Genomic DNA, 16,527 nt, shown 5'->3' on the forward strand with positions numbered 1-16,527 from the left:
ACTAATAAGTGTTTAATTAAAACTCATTCTGAGGAAATTGCATGTAATCCCGAGTCGTGATGCTGCATCGCCCCAGCAACGAGACACCTCCACCTCCGAGAGGAGACAGTGAGTCATGTTATGAGCTCTCATCTGTTTATCTGCACATCTCAGTTTGTGTTTGACCACAGTTTAGTTCAAACCAGAGGTGGAACAAGTACTCAGACCTTTCACCTGTGTAAAAGTAGTAATACCTATGGAAGCTGACCCATGCAAACAAGCTATAACTACGCAGAACATTTCCATTAGGAGAAAAGTGCTGCAGTTTCAAAAACGATGCAAATATAGCAACACAAATTATCCAAAACACATTCAAATGAAGAAATATCTTTACCAACACATGCACAGCCTTGACTAAAAGCTTAACACTAAACGCTACAAGATGCTCAAAACACAACGGAAACCAGGGGACACTAATAAGTGACGCACACAGCCGGGACAAGAACTCTTATTGATGATGGGGGGATTTTTAAAGTTAGCCAACCTGTCACTGTCGCTGGAAACTTGCCTAAAATGTAAGTTTATTTTAAGAATGTGATCACATGACGCCTTCCATTACTATTGCAGATCTGCTGTAAACTAGCAAGCTCACGTAGCTAACCTACAATGACCTTTCCATACTGCCATGGACACTTCGTTATTTCACAACGGAACATCGTAATTGAATAGTTGATTCATATTTTGTTATTAATGATATAAACCTGCAAAGGAAGTAGGACCTTCTATTGCTGAATATTGTCAAATAAAGTTAGTGTAGAGTAGTGAAAAATGATTTGGATCCAAAATGAAGGAAGTAGAAATTAGCGTCTCACCTCTCCGTATGTGATGGTGTTGTTGTAGATCCGCATCTCGGGGTAGACGTGTTCGAGGTACCAGCGGAAACTCCGACACTGGAGCCTCTTCCTCAGGGCCACGCGCTCTGAGACATCTCCGAAATCCACCCCGGGGTTCTGTCAACAACACAGAGGCGGAACAAAGCTCTCACAGCCGGCGGGCACTTTACTTAAAGGGGACCTATTATGCAAATTCCCCTTCTTCAGGTCTCTTCTACATCAACATGTGTCCCCTCTTCTTCATGTCTCTTCTACATCAACATGTGTCCCCTCTTCTCCATGTCTCTTCTACATCAACATGTGTCCCCTCTTCTTCATGTCTCTTCTACATCAACATGTGTCCCCTCTTCTTCATGTCTCTTCTACATCAACATGTGTCCTCTCTTCTCCATGTCTCTTCTACATCAACATGTGTCCCCTCTTCTCCATGTCTCTTCTTCATCAACATGTGTCCCCTCTTCTTCATGTCTCTTCTACATCAACATGTGTCCCCTCTTCTTCATGTCTCTTCTACATCAACATGTGTCCCCTCTTCCTCATGTCTCTTCTACATCAACATGTGTCCCCTCTTCTTCATGTCTCTTCTACATCAACATGTGTCCCCTCTTCTTCATGTCTCTTCTACATCAACATGTGTCCCCTCTTCTTCATGTCTCTTCTACATCAACATGTGTCCCCTCTTCTTCATGTCTCTTCTACATCAACATGTGTCCCCTCTTCTTCATGTCTCTCCTACATCAACATGTGTCCCCTCCTCTCCATGTCTCTTCTACATCAACATGTGTCCCCTCTTCTTCATGTCTCTTCTACATCAACATGTGTCCCTTCTTCTTCATGTCTCTTCTACATCAACATTTGTCCCCTCTTCTTCATGTCTCTTCTACATCAACATGTGTCCTTTCTTCTTCATGTCTCTTCTACATCAACATGTGTCCCCTCCTCTCCATGTCTCTTCTACATCAACATGTGTCCCCTCTTCTTCATGTCTCTTCTACATCAACATGTGTCCCCTCTTCTTCATGTCTCTTCTACATCAACATGTGTCCCCTCTTCTTCATGTCTCTTCTACATCAACATGTGTCCCCTATTCTTCATGTCTCTTCTACATCAACATGTGTCCCCTATTCTTCATGTCTCTTCTACATCAACATGTGTCCCCTATTCTTCATGTCTCTTCTACATCAACATGTGTCCCCTATTCTTCATGTCTCTTCTACATCAACATGTGTCCCCTATTCTTCATGTCTCTCCTACATCAACATGTGTCCCCTCTTCTTCATGTCTCTTCTACATCAACATGTGTCCCCTATTCTTCATGTCTCTTCTACATCAACATGTGTCCCCTATTCTTCATGTCTCTCCTACATCAACATGTGTCCCCTCTTCTTCATGTCTCTTCTACATCAACATGTGTCCCCTATTCTTCATGTCTCTTCTACATCAACATGTGTCCCCTCTTCTTCATGTCTCTTCTACATCAACATGTGTCCCCTATTCTTCATGTCTCTTCTACATCAACATGTGTCCCCTATTCTTCATGTCTCTTCTACATCAACATGTGTCCCCTCTGTGGAAAGAGACTCTGAAAGTTTCAGGAACAAAGATTCTCTCTCTTTTTGATCCATTTCTATAAAAACCTGTCTGAAAATGAGCTGATCAGATTTTGGCCACTTTATGATGTCATAACGATGTTTTGTCTTGTGTAACCATTAGCCAATCAGCAACCAACTTAACCCCCCCCACCCCCCCTTATCACCTGAATCTCCTCCTAGAGCACCATTGAGTTCTTTGTAACCAAATATCTCTCAGAGGGGCGTGGGGAGGGGCTCCTTATTTTCATCTGAAGTAACAGACAGAGAATCAGCACTTTGGAAACAGGGCTGAAACAGAGGGGATTATGGGTAATGCTGCAATGATCTGTTTGGTGTTTCAGCCAATCAGAGACAGGTGTTGTATATATCTGAGACCTGTGATATATTGATGAAAAACAGTAAAATAGGGGACCTTTAAGAGAGAGTAAAAGCTCCTGGAGAACAGGGAGCTGCAGCAGTGAGGAGGTGCTGAGAGGACGCAGCATCAGTTAGCGAGAGACGGATAGATGTGCCTGTCATGTGGGACCTTTATTGTTCTTTCATTAGATGTGATCTGCGCTGAGCAAATTCTAATCAGCTGCTTAATTATGAGCCCTCACGGCCCTGCTGACGCATGGAGTTGGCTTCCAGATTGATTAGGGGAATGCCTAATAGCTGCAGAGGCGAGGCAACACACACACACACACACACACACACACACACACACACACACACACACACACACACACACACACACACACACACACACACACACACACACACACACACACACACACACACACACACACACACACACACACACACACACACACACGGTTTGCAGAGGTCAACAGGTATAACATGATATTAAAAACATTTTAATCTTCATCTGTGTCTGTTTCAAAAAGGATTTTAAAGCAGCAGTTTTTATAAAACATGTCACACTTGACTAAACTAAATGTCGGGGAACTAAAAACAAGCTGAAACTCTACGATGAAATGCATCTAATTTTCATCATTACATTACACTTTGTCATATATCTTAAATCCAATTTACTTCTTAGACTGATGTATAAATGTTTTGGGAACAATTGGGTGAGATTAGTTTTTAATTTTTAGCTTGTAAATGTTTCTTTGTAATACATGAACTCTCTCCAATTATAGATGTGTTTGTAATTTATATTTTAATACTCTCATTATAGTGTTCAGGGCCCATTTCACATGTCTCCATTATGTCTTGTATTCTTAAAATGTTGTGAATAAACTGAATTGAATACGACAAAAGACTTCCCATAGAAATTGGTGCAACACACACACACACACACACACACACACACACACACACACACACACACACACACACACACACACACACACACACACACACACACACACACACACACACACACACACACACACACACACACACACACACACACACACACACACACACACACACACACACACACACACACACACACACACACACACACACACACACACACACACACACACACACACACACACACACACACACACACACACACACACACACAGCAGGAGGAGGCTATACAACCAGCTGCTGAACTTGCTTTCAACATCTGTTAATAATGGGTTGAAAATGTCTAATTTATTTTTATTTTTCTTGCACCATAAAGTGACACAAACAAATGCATTCAATCTCACTGAGATGTTGTTTGGTATTTGGAAATGGGGCTGCCCACTGTGGTGAATCATAAAGCCTTCCCCCACTGAAGTAATTGTGCTCTCAGCGGGAACCTCAGACAATAACACGAATCTGTGATTGTGTGTATGGGCGTGTGGGGGGGGAGGCAGAGATGGAGGGGGGTAGATGGAATAATCGTAACGTTAGGTCTTTGTACTGTACACAAAATAACTCTGCGCCACAGGACAGCTGGGGTAATAACGTGCCATGCCACTGTGTTTGTAATTACACTGGAGAAAGGCGGCAGTCTGATTGACTAGTTTGTCAAAGTTCCCCCTCCTCCTTTTCTTACACCCCCTCCTCAACATATCCTCCATTCTGCACTCACACATCAGCTTCAACACTTCTGCTGCTGGTGCTTCCTACCTGAACTTTGTGAGTACTTCAGTCGTGATGTTTGCACCATTGTTCTGTCTAGATGACATGCAGGCATCAGACGTGTGCTTAGCCTCTTAAAGAAAGAAGCGGTGATCACATATTCTGTCGGCCGACCCTGAAGTTACCATCGCAATCGCTCCCTCGACAAAAATCAAATGGGTTTTATCCATTGGACTTCTAAATATAAGATAAGATAAGATATACTTTATTGATCCCAAACTGGGAATTTCTTTCAACAAATAAGGTATGTGGCAAACGGCTCAATAATACCTACATGTTTTCTCTCAGCCGGATAATCTCCGCTTATTAAGATGACTTGTTGATTATTGAAGTCTAAATGCAATTGTTAGAAGTAAAAAGCTAACGTTAGGCTATAAAGCAGGGGTCTCCAACCTTTTTCTAACCGGGAGCTACTTTTGAAAAAAGAAAGTGGCCAAGAGCTACTCATGTTATTTTATATAGATTTCAGTGCACATATCACATTCGTGACTCAAGAGCAGAAACATTAACATTAACATGAATAAACTTGACTTTCTCATGAAGAGAAAAAAAGACAAATAATCACCATGCAATACTGAGTTCTGCTTTAACATCAATAACTACAGTAAACAGTTTTACAGATAAGAGTGCAAAGTTCCTAATTGTAATAATAACATTTCTAGCGCTATAATTTAAATTATTTCAAGCATTTCACAAATTTGTTTCACATGTAAAAGGGGAATATGGCTTGTGCTTTTCTCAACTTGCATCAAGCAAACATATGTCTTCAAACATTCAGTCTGTCACTGCATTGTTGTCTTTCTCCTGACTCAGCTAATGTGACACCTGGCACTGCATAGCATCCACCAGAGCACTGTACTGGGGTGTGTATCCTGACAAATTCACTCTGATTGAGTCATTGAGGTGTTCATCAGTAAGTCTTGTCCTGAATTTGGATTTGATAAAGTTCATATCAGAGAATGCTGATTCACAGCGATATGTTGACCCAAATAAGCAGGACAGTTTCAGTGCAGCAGTTTGAATGTTTTTGAATTTCTCTGGGTCCAATAGCTTCCAGAAATCTTTGTCCATCTGATGTGCTTTCAGCTGAATGTCATTCTGGAGATTGATTATCTCCAGCTCCAACTCTGAAGCACTGAGACTGAAAAGGCTGGCCAGTTGCTCAGACATGTCAGTAACATCCACGATGTTGAATGGGTTAGCAAGGAAACTTGCACAGGGCTCAAGCTGTTTAAAGTCAAGAAACCTGTCCTCAAATTCCTGCCCAAGCTTAGTTAAGCAGTCACAGTACTTTGATAAGTCAAGAAAGCCAGCAGCAGCTTTATTCTCCTGCAGTACTTTTTGAACAGAGGGGAAATTATGCAATTTATTTCCCTTTACTTGCTGGAGATATAGACACAGATTTGCTTTAAAGGCCTTTACAGCACTAATCATGTCACATACTGTTTTGCCATTGCCTTGTAGCTGGAGGTTAAGCTGGTTTAATTTTCCTGTCAGATCAGTCAAAAAGGCCAGGTCAAGTACCCAACTAGCATCAGATAAGATGGAGGTGTCCTCCCCCCTCTCTTCCATGAAGAGCGTTACCTCATTCAGCAAGGAGAGGAAGCGCTGTAGGATTTTCCCTCTACTCAACCACCTCACCTCAGCATGGAGAAGGAGATCTCCATATTCAGCTGACAGTTCCTCAAGAAAAACTTTGAAGCTCCTATGTTGCTTTGCCTTCGCTCGGATAGAGTTTATTATTTGTATCACAGGTTTCATGACGTGATTGAAGTCCATAACTTTGGCACAAAGTGCTTCTTGGTGAATGATGCAATGGTAACTCAGGAAACGTGGGAAATATGGATCTGACTTACAATTTGCGATAAAACCGTTGTGGCGACCTCTCATAGCCGGGGCTCCATCAGTTGTTATGGATACAAGCTTCTCCATTTGCACGCCTTTATTTATGAAATAATTCTTAATAGAATTATAAACGTCCACACCTCTTGTTGTTGTTTTGAGTGGAAGCAGTGTCAGAAATTCCTCTTTCGCCGTAAAATCCTCAAACACCATCCGGATGAACACAGACAGCTGAGCTGTGTCGCTCGCATCCACCGACTCGTCGCACTGTATGGAGAACCACTTGCACCTGACCATGTCCCGCTCCAACTGTCCCATGGCATCCACTGACAGCGCCGACACTCTCCTCGCCACAGTGTTGTTTCCCAGTTGCACATCGTTAATGGCAGACATTATCTCCGACTTGCTCTTGTGGTCTCTGAACAAAGTCTCTGCCATAACAGACATCGCTCCCTTAAGAACACCGCCATCAGTGAAAGCTTTTTTGTTCTTTGCCAAATACTGAGCGACTCGGAACGATGCTTCTGTAGCTAGGCTAGCTTTCTTGGCAGGCTTCGTGAACAATGACTGCTGCCTTTGTAGCGTAGCTTTTAATTGTTGTACCTTCTCAACGCGAAGGCAACTGCCGGCGGGATACTCCTTTGAAAAGTTTTCGTGAAGTTTTGTGAAGTGCCGCTCGACATTTCCCTTCTTCCCCACCGCAACACTCGAGCCACAAATTAAACACACACACTTGTCTTTGATGCTCGTAAATAAAAATTCATGTTCCCACTCGTCATGAAAGTAGTATATTTTAGATTTCTTCTTTGACGGACCTTCCTCAGTTGTCATGACTGCATCTTACATCTCTTTTTCTCTATCTTTCTTACTCTCAAAATATACTACATAAATAAATATGTCTCAACATGTCAACTGCACTTTAGCGCCCTCTGGTGAGCTACTCGGAAAACCTCCGCGAGCTACTGGTAGCTCGCGATCGACGTGTTGGCAACCCCTGCTATAAAGGAACGACAGCACGGTCACATGACTTCACGTCACCACCGCTAAGCTAAAGGCGGCTAATGTTGGGCTATAAAGGAACTACAGCACGGTCACAAGACTTCACGTCACCACCACTAAGCTAAAGGTGGCTAATGTTGGGCTATAAAGGAACTACAGCACGGTCACATGACTTCACGTCACCACGCTAAGCTAAAGGTGGCTAATGTTGGGCTATAAAGGAACTACAGCACGGTCACATGACTTCACGTCACCACCGCTAAGCTAAAGGCGGCTAATGTTGGGCTATAAAGGAACTACAGCACGGTCACAAGACTTCACGTCACCACCACTAAGCTAAAGGTGGCTAATGTTGGGCTATAAAGGAACTACAGCACGGTCACATGACTTCACGTCACCACCGCTAAGCTAAAGGTGGCTAATGTTGGGCTATAAAGGAACTACAGCACGGTCACATGACTTCACGTCACCACGCTAAGCTAAAGGTGGCTAATGTTGGGCTATAAAGGAACTACAGCACGGTCACATGACTCCACGTCAACACCGCTAAGCTAAAGGCGGCTAATGTTGGGCTATAAAGGAACTACAGCACGGTCACATGACTTCACGTCACCACCGCTAAGCTAAAGGTGGCTAATGTTGGGCTATAAAGGAACTACAGCACGGTCACATGACTTCACGTCACCACCGCTAAGCTAAAGGTGGCTAATGTTGGGCTATAAAGGAACTATAGCACGGTCACATGACTCCACGTCAACACCGCTAAGCTAAAGGCGGCTAATGTTGGGCTATAAAGGAACTACAGCACGGTCACAAGACTTCACGTCACCACCACTAAGCTAAAGGTGGCTAATGTTGGGCTATAAAGGAACTACAGCACGGTCACATGACTTCACGTCACCACCGCTAAGCTAAAGGTGGCTAATGTTGGGCTATAAAGGAACTACAGCACGGTCACATGACTTCACGTCACCACCACTAAGCTAAAGGTGGCTAATGTTGGGCTATAAAGGAACTACAGCACGGTCACATGACTTCACGTCACCACCACTAAGCTAAAGGTGGCTAATGTTGGGCTATAAAGGAACTACAGCACGGTCACATGACTTCACGTCACCACCGCTAAGCTAAAGGTGGCTAATGTTGGGCTATAAAGGAACTACAGCACGGTCACATGACTCCACGTCAACACCGCTAAGCTAAAGGCGGCTAATGTTGGGCTATAAAGGAACTACAGCACGGTAACATGACTTCACGTCACCACCGCTAAGCTAAAGGTGGCTAATGTTGGGCTATAAAGGAACTACAGCACGGTCACATGACTCCACGTCAACACCGCTAAGCTAAAGGAGGCTAATGTTGGGCTATAAAGGAACTACAGCACGGTCACATGACTCCACGTCAACACCGCTAAGCTAAAGGCGGCTAATGTTGGGCTATAAAGGAACTACAGCACGGTAACATGACTTCACGTCACCACCGCTAAGCTAAAGGTGGCTAATGTTGGGCTATAAAGGAACTACAGCACGGTCACATGACTCCACGTCAACACCGCTAAGCTAAAGGAGGCTAATGTTGGGCTATAAAGGAACTACAGCACGGTCACATGACTCCACGTCAACACCGCTAAGCTAAAGGTGGCTAATGTTGGGCTATAAAGGAACTACAGCACGGTAACATGACTTCACGTCACCACCGCTAAGCTAAAGGTGGCTAATGTTGGGCTATAAAGGAACTACAGCACGGTCACAAGACTTCACGTCACCACCGCTAAGCTAAAGGTGGCTAATGTTGGGCTATAAAGGAACTACAGCACGGTCACATGACTCCACGTCAACACCGCTAAGCTAAAGGCGGCTAATGTTGGGCTATAAAGGAACTACAGCACGGTCACATGACTTCACGTCACCACCGCTAAGCTAAAGGTGGCTAATGTTGGGCTATAAAGGAACTACAGCACGGTCACATGACTCCACGTCAACACCGCTAAGCTAAAGGCGGCTAATGTTGGGCTATAAAGGAACTACAGCACGGTCACAAGACTTCACGTCACCACCGCTAAGCTAAAGGAGGTTAATGTTGGGCTATAAAGGAACTACAGCACGGTCACATGACTTCAGGTCACCACCGCTAAGCTAAAGGTGGCTAATGTTGGGCTATAGAGACACTACAGCACGGTCACATGACTTCACGTCATCACCACTAAGCTAAAGGTGGCTAATGTTGGGCTATAAAGGAACTACAGCACGGTCACATGACTTCACGTCACCACCACTAAGCTAAAGGTGGCTAATGTTGGGCGTGATGACGTTTAGTCGTCTCATTTAGACTGTTTTGGGGTATTTCCTGATGTACTAGGTCATAGACATGTTTTGTAAGCAGACCTTATTTCAGGCTTTTGACCAAACACATACAACTGCCTATTGACTTCAAGACGAGGGAACAGGAAACTAACAAGTGGGCTTGACCTTTTTTTAGGTATCTAACCAAAACACATTTTAACCACTGCTTACTTTGAGAACAATGGACCCAAAGTGGTAAAATGCTGAATTCCGAGTTATACGACTCATTCCCTGCACCACTTTTAAACCTGTACCCCAAAGCCATTGATACGTGTACCTGTTTCCACACATGTTCAGGTTTTCTGAATGTAAATCAAGAAAGATCAAACATATAAAGAGAGATCAAACTGGAAGTGGAAAAATGACTCATCTCCTGGTTTGAGGACTCGATCCGGCACTACTCATACAGTTTCATATCAAGTGTTGTTTGGGCAGTATTCAGAAGCCTTCACTGACAATCATCTCATTCTGCATGGCTCAAGGCAATTAGGATTCCAAATGAAACTCTTTATTAGTAAAAGCAGCTGTTTATTATGTCTCAAAGACGCTTGAAAGCAATTAAACCAAAGTGATGTGTATGAAAATAGATTGATTAGACATGAGGCTCATCTCATTCACTTGGTTTGGAGAGCGACTCCTCTGCTCGGCTGCCAGTGTGAAGGTCAAATGGGATGAAATGTGAATTTTGAATTTATATCGACTCGTGTCTCCGGAGACCCCGGCTGCGTGTCTGAATGAGCAATGAAGGAGGGAAGGGTCTCAAATAAACAGGGGGGGGAGTAGTGGAGTACAAATACTTTGTTACTGTACTCAAGTAAATGTTTCTGGTATCAGTACTTCCCTACTTATCTTTCTGACGACTTTGTACTTCTTACATGTTGAACCCAAATACCTGTACTTTCTACTTCTCACATGTTGAACCCAAATACCTGTACTTTCTACTTCTTACATGTTGAACCCAAATACCTGTACTTTCTACTTCTTACATGTTGAACTCAAATACCTGTACTTTCTACTTCTTACATGTTGAACCCAAATACCTGTACTTTCTACTTCTTACATGTTGAACACAAATACCTGTACTTTCTACTTCTTACATGTTGAACTCAAATACCTGTACTTTCTACTTCTTACATGTTGAACACAAATACCTGTACTTTCTACTTCTTACATGTTGAACACAAATACCTGTACTTTCTACTTCTTACATGTTGAACACAAATACCTGTACTTTCTACTTCTTACATGTTGAACCCAAATACTTGTACTTTCTACTTCTTACATGTTGAACCCAAATACCTGTACTTTCTACTTCTTACATTTTGAACACAAATACCTGTACTTTCTACTTCTTACATGTTGAACCCAAATACCTGTACTTTCTACTTCTTACATGTTGAACCCAAATACCTGTACTTTCTACTTCTTACATGTTGAACACAAATACCTGTACTTTCTACTTCTTACATGTTGAACTCAAATACCTGTACTTTCTACTTCTTACATGTTGAACACAAATACCTGTACTTTCTACTTCTTACATGTTGAACTCAAATACCTGTACTTTCTACTTCTTACATGTTGAACACAAATACCTGTACTTTCTACTTCTTACATGTTGAACACAAATACCTGTACTTTCTACTTCTTACATTTTGAACCCAAATACCTGTACTTTCTACTTCTTACATTTTGAACTCAAATACCTGTACTTTCTACTTCTTACATGTTGAACTCAAATACCTGTACTTTCTACTTCTTACATGTTGAACACAAATACCTGTACTTTCTACTTCTTACATGTTGAACTCAAATACCTGTACTTTCTACTTCTTACATGTTGAACTCAAACACCTGTACTTTCTACTTCTCACATTTTCCAAACAGGCTGGTTCCTTTAGTCTGAATGTGTGTTTGGTGGCGTGATCATTATTATTTAGAGTCATTGCGTGCCTATTGATTTGAACACGATCCGTGTATCCATCATTTCCTGGTCTTCTCTAAAGAAGAGGGACCAATGAAAACGTTGTCATGTTGCCGTTGTTCAGCATGGACACATTCATTAGCTAACAATGACATTATTGTTCTATTAATATAAAGGGAGGTCAGGTACTCTTTAAAACAGCTGCTAGTTATGGGTACTTTTTACTGAAGTACATTTCAAAGCCTCTTTACTTTGACTTGAGTAAAGAAGTTTAGTCAGTATTTCTACTTTTAGTATTTTTTAAAACGAGTATCTGCACTTCTACTTGAGTAAAGGATGTGCGTACTTTTGCCTTCTCTGCCAATAACTTACGTTCATGGGGATGTTCCAGGCCATGTAGACGTGCGATTTGTATTCATCCATCCACACCTCGGCGGCCCGCAGTGCGTTGCGCTTGGCGTAGTAATCTATGTCGTTGTTGTAGGGCTTCTTGGTTCGCTCGATGTGAGCCACTCTGGCGCAGGGAAGGACCTCCATACTGCCTCCACACTGCCACACCTACAGGAACAGAGAGAGATTCAATCAGATATGGACTCACACAGAAATGTCGCACTTTAAGACAATTAAACACCTGAACTCTGTAAAGAACATCCATAAACATCTTTTGGCATCGTGCAAATTATTTATCTATATATCATATTCCATTTACTTGTACAAAGACTCTTCTTGCACTATTCATATTTAATTGCATATCTCAAAACATTCTCTTGCACAATTTGATCAGTTTTATCTGTTATATTTGTTGCCATGAAGTGCACTACAAAAAAAACTACAAGCAACACAGGGATTGAAAGATATGTATGACTTATTACAATTTGGGTTTTTACTTTCATAGCTTTGGCTTAAGTCACATTGTCCCTACAGAGTGAGATGCTGGACTATAGCATCAGTGCTACAACAAAGGTGATTGGGACTAGAAAGGACTGTCAGAAAGTCTGATGAATTGCAAACAAGCTAGATGATTATAAGACTGTACGTAGTTTAAGGTCAAAACAACATAGTGTGTAAAGCCACCAATAACTGAAGGTCAATGGTGACTGATCCGCAAACAGTGATGGATGTTTGCAACAATTTTAGCAACATCAACACATTTTAAGATCTCAGCGATCTTTGAGTGTGATCAAGTTTTATGTTGGTCATCAGTTAAACCTGGAAATGAAGGGATTGGTTTCACAAGAAGCTTAACATGTATGAACTTTCCTTCAGCTGTACACTCTCCCATTAAACGCATCTACCTACGTTTAGACCATTTCATTAAATACATGTTTGACCATCAAGTTCCACCCATTTTCAACACCGCAAAGATCACATCTGTCTCAGTGAAGCTAAAAATCCCATTTAAGCTTTCTGAGTTAATGTCCAGCTTTGCTAGTCGCCGACTACCAACAGTCCTCCTAAACCACAATCCTGAACAGATACGCTCCACTGTGACAGAACCGGAGATCTCTTTCTGATGACCTGGATAGCCTGCCCTCTTCACACAGCAGGGTAAGGACCAACAGCTACTCCAAAAGTAAAAGGCTAGAGGGAAAGCTAACGACTGGGCCTGAAACTCTGATTGTGGGTGACTCTGCTGTAAGAGATGTAAAAAGTCTATGTAGTAAGAACAACACCAAAGTACTCTGTTTCCCCAAGGATATGGTCTCTGACTTGGCTGAGAAGATCCTGGATATTGGGGCTGAACATCCGACTGTGAAAAATGTGGTCTTCATTATGGGAGACCTATGAGACAAATGGAGGAGTCTCCACCGCCCGTCACCCCCCCTACCAACACCTTTGAGTATACTCTTCCTTTGTCCCCCAGCGCTCTCTTCTCTCCGCTCACCCTTTCACACTCCCCCCCCCCCCCCCCCCCTCCTGGAGTTCGATGAACACATGAAGGCGATACACAGGGTTAGCAGCATGTCCTTGACCCCCGTCCCTCAACGCCCCCCCCCAGAATCACCGAAGCAGAGACGCGCACCATCTCCATCACCATGCCTACCACAATCATCCGGACCAAAACATCCCCCCCCCCCCCTTCAAGACAGAATCTGCGGTCTCCGAAGCCTGATAAGGATGTACTGTATATGTGTACAAAACGCAGCAAACTCTAACTGATATGTGCTGGGTCCGGGCTCAAGGGCGTATGGCACTCTCAACTATTTCCAGGAAAAGCCGGGGCCCTGCCTGCCAGTAGCATTGCCGATATCTGTGTTGATAGGTAATAGATTGAGAGCGGTGAATCAGCTTAGAAACAGGAAGCGCTCAAACGTTTGTGTGAGTTTATCAAATTTAGAAGTGATTCCATGTCAGCCACAGCTTGTCACAAAAAATCTGACTGATAATGTATTCAACGAACTTAAACTAGCTTTATTAAATGTCAGGTCATTGGCAGGAAACACATTTTGAATCAATGATGTTATCACTGAGCACAATCTCGATTTTATGTTTTTAACGCAAACTTGGATTGAACAAAATAACAGTGCAGCTGTTCTTATCGAATCAACACCTCACAACTTTAGTTTTATGAGTCCGGAGAGAATGCATTAGAAAGGAGGTGGAGTGGCTATTTTGTTCAATGATTCCCTTCAATGCAGGAAGACGTCTTATGGGAACTTTGCTTATTTTGAATATGTGGCCCTTCGGCTGAAATGTTGTTCCTAAATATCCAGAGCACTCAAATACTGTGCAAGCTTTTTTGATGACTTTCCTGAACTGCTGTCTATAGTGTGTATCGACTTTATGTTTATTTTTATTATTTTTGCTTTTTAATGACTGTTTTAATTGCCATTTTTGATGGTCTTTCAAGCACTTTGAATTGCCTTGTGTTGAAAGGTGCTATATAAATAAACTTGCCTTGCCTAAAAGTAGGATTTGGTGGAGTGGACTGGAAGAAATCATCTGTTTCTGAACTTTTGATCAGAAAACAGGAAAGGTAAGAAGTGTTTGCCGTCGTGGCTCAGTAAAGGGAAGTTGTGTTTTGTCTTTCCTGGCTTTTGCTGCCGCGAGTTTTGGTCGCACATTGATGATACTTTTGGAATCTGTGGAATCTCAGCTTTCATATGATATCTAGCAGATCTGATGAAGTAAACAATATTTCTACCTATCGTAAAAGCAGCACAGGGGATCATCGGCTGCCCTCTCCCCTCCCTGATGGACATTTAGACCTCCCGCTGCCTCAGGAGAGCCAAAAACATTATCAAGGACAGCTCACACCCCGGCACATCCAAAACAAACAGACTCAAAGACAGTTTTTTCCCAAGAGCCATCATTGCTCTTAACACGTGAAATCATGTGAATCAATGTCACTCTGTACATATATATCATTACTATTATTATTATTATAAATACACACTATTATTATTATTATTTATTACATTACAGATTTTATTTTGATACTCCTGGACATAATTACTTCACTTTATTCCTTATTCCTTTATTTCTTATTCCTAAGTATGTATGCTGCGTGTATTTTGTTGTCTTATGTTGTGATGTTTTTGTTTTGATGGTACCCTTGAAAGGGAGAAGCATTTATTATTATCTCATTGTACATGTATAATGACGTTAAACGATTATATTCTGTTCTACCGTGAGTTATGTGCTAAGTGCGTTAACACTCTTTCGCTTAGTGCTAATTCAGAGGCTCGGCGTTAGACTTGTGTTTTATTTCGGTAAAAAATTGTTCATATCGTCAGGTAGCTGAGTTTCTTCCCGTTAAGTGGGTATGACACATTCATAGTTCGTTAAATGTTAAGAAGCCCTCAGACGCTGTTACTTGCAAGATGTTGCGGGGGCTCCCGGGCGTAACAGGTTAACAACTAAACTTCACTGTCACCTTTTTCCCATGAGTGTTTACTGTATTGCCATAGATGACATTTTCTTGTTTCCTGATTTTTTTTCTGCACTGATTTTAAACCATTACATGTCATTTTGATGATCCCCATAGAGCAGGGGTGTCAAACTCAAGGCCCGGGGGCCAAATCCGGCCCGCGACCTCATTTTATGTGGCCCGCAAGAGCTTGCAAAGAATATAATATACAATGCAATTGGTGTAATTGTTGAATATTTGCTTTCAATGATTTGCCCTAGACTTCTGCTTTCAGACGTAGTTATTGAGGAAGATATTACCAGAACTGATAATAATCCAATGCAGGGCAAACGATGTAAAATAACACATTATTTAATATATATTATACATTTACATATGTATATTTATATATAATTAAAATTACATTAATGCTGATGTGGCCCGGAATGAAATTGAGTTTGACTCCCCTGCCATAGAGGGACTTGTGTTGGAAATGAGTTTTAACTGTATGAACATTATCAGTCCATCACACATAGCTCCCATGACCGTCAATGTTTCTCTGTACTTGTTTTTAGAAAATAAATATATAAAACAAAGGTCGAACATGCACTTTAACACTGTGCCAGTTCTACCGTGTTCATGACAGGATCCTCTGTACTCATGCAGCTCACTGATTAACATATGAGGTGTATGCATGGACACACAGACATCTGCTATTAAAGGTTCCAGTGCTCAGAAAAGCCAAACCACATGCTCCAAACACACACACCATCCAACATACTGAAACGTCAGGAGAGAGCAGATTTCTCTTTCAAAAAGACGATGAAACGTGGACGTGGGTAAAGGCTTGATTGTATCTCCTTTCCATCAACGCTGCACACTTAAGACTTTCCAAATTAGAAAATGTAAGGAGCTGAATGTTATTTAATTATTCGATTGTTTCTATGTTAACAAATGCTCAGCTGGTTTCAACACTTCAGTAAAAAGTTGAAGACTTTCATGTTGTTTTGTTTTCTGTCTAACT

At 42.0% G+C, this 16,527-nt stretch overlaps 1 protein-coding gene across 1 annotated transcript in view; it reads right to left on the reverse strand.

Annotated features, from left to right (window-relative positions):
• galnt9 (polypeptide N-acetylgalactosaminyltransferase 9) overlaps positions 1-16,527 on the reverse strand; it is a 145,202-nt gene that overhangs the window by 22,889 nt on the left and 105,786 nt on the right. Inside the window, exons 6-8 of the mRNA XM_079687088.1 lie at positions 13,659-13,776; positions 12,026-12,211; positions 852-989 (exon numbers count right to left, since the gene is read on the reverse strand). Of these exons, the coding sequence (XP_079543214.1) occupies positions 852-989; positions 12,026-12,211; positions 13,659-13,776 (442 nt within the window). The remainder of the gene's footprint in view (positions 1-851; positions 990-12,025; positions 12,212-13,658; positions 13,777-16,527) is intronic.

Source organism: Notothenia rossii, assembly GCF_949606895.1.
Source record: "Notothenia rossii genome assembly, chromosome: 6".
NCBI classification, from domain to species: domain Eukaryota; kingdom Metazoa; phylum Chordata; class Actinopteri; order Perciformes; family Nototheniidae; genus Notothenia; species Notothenia rossii.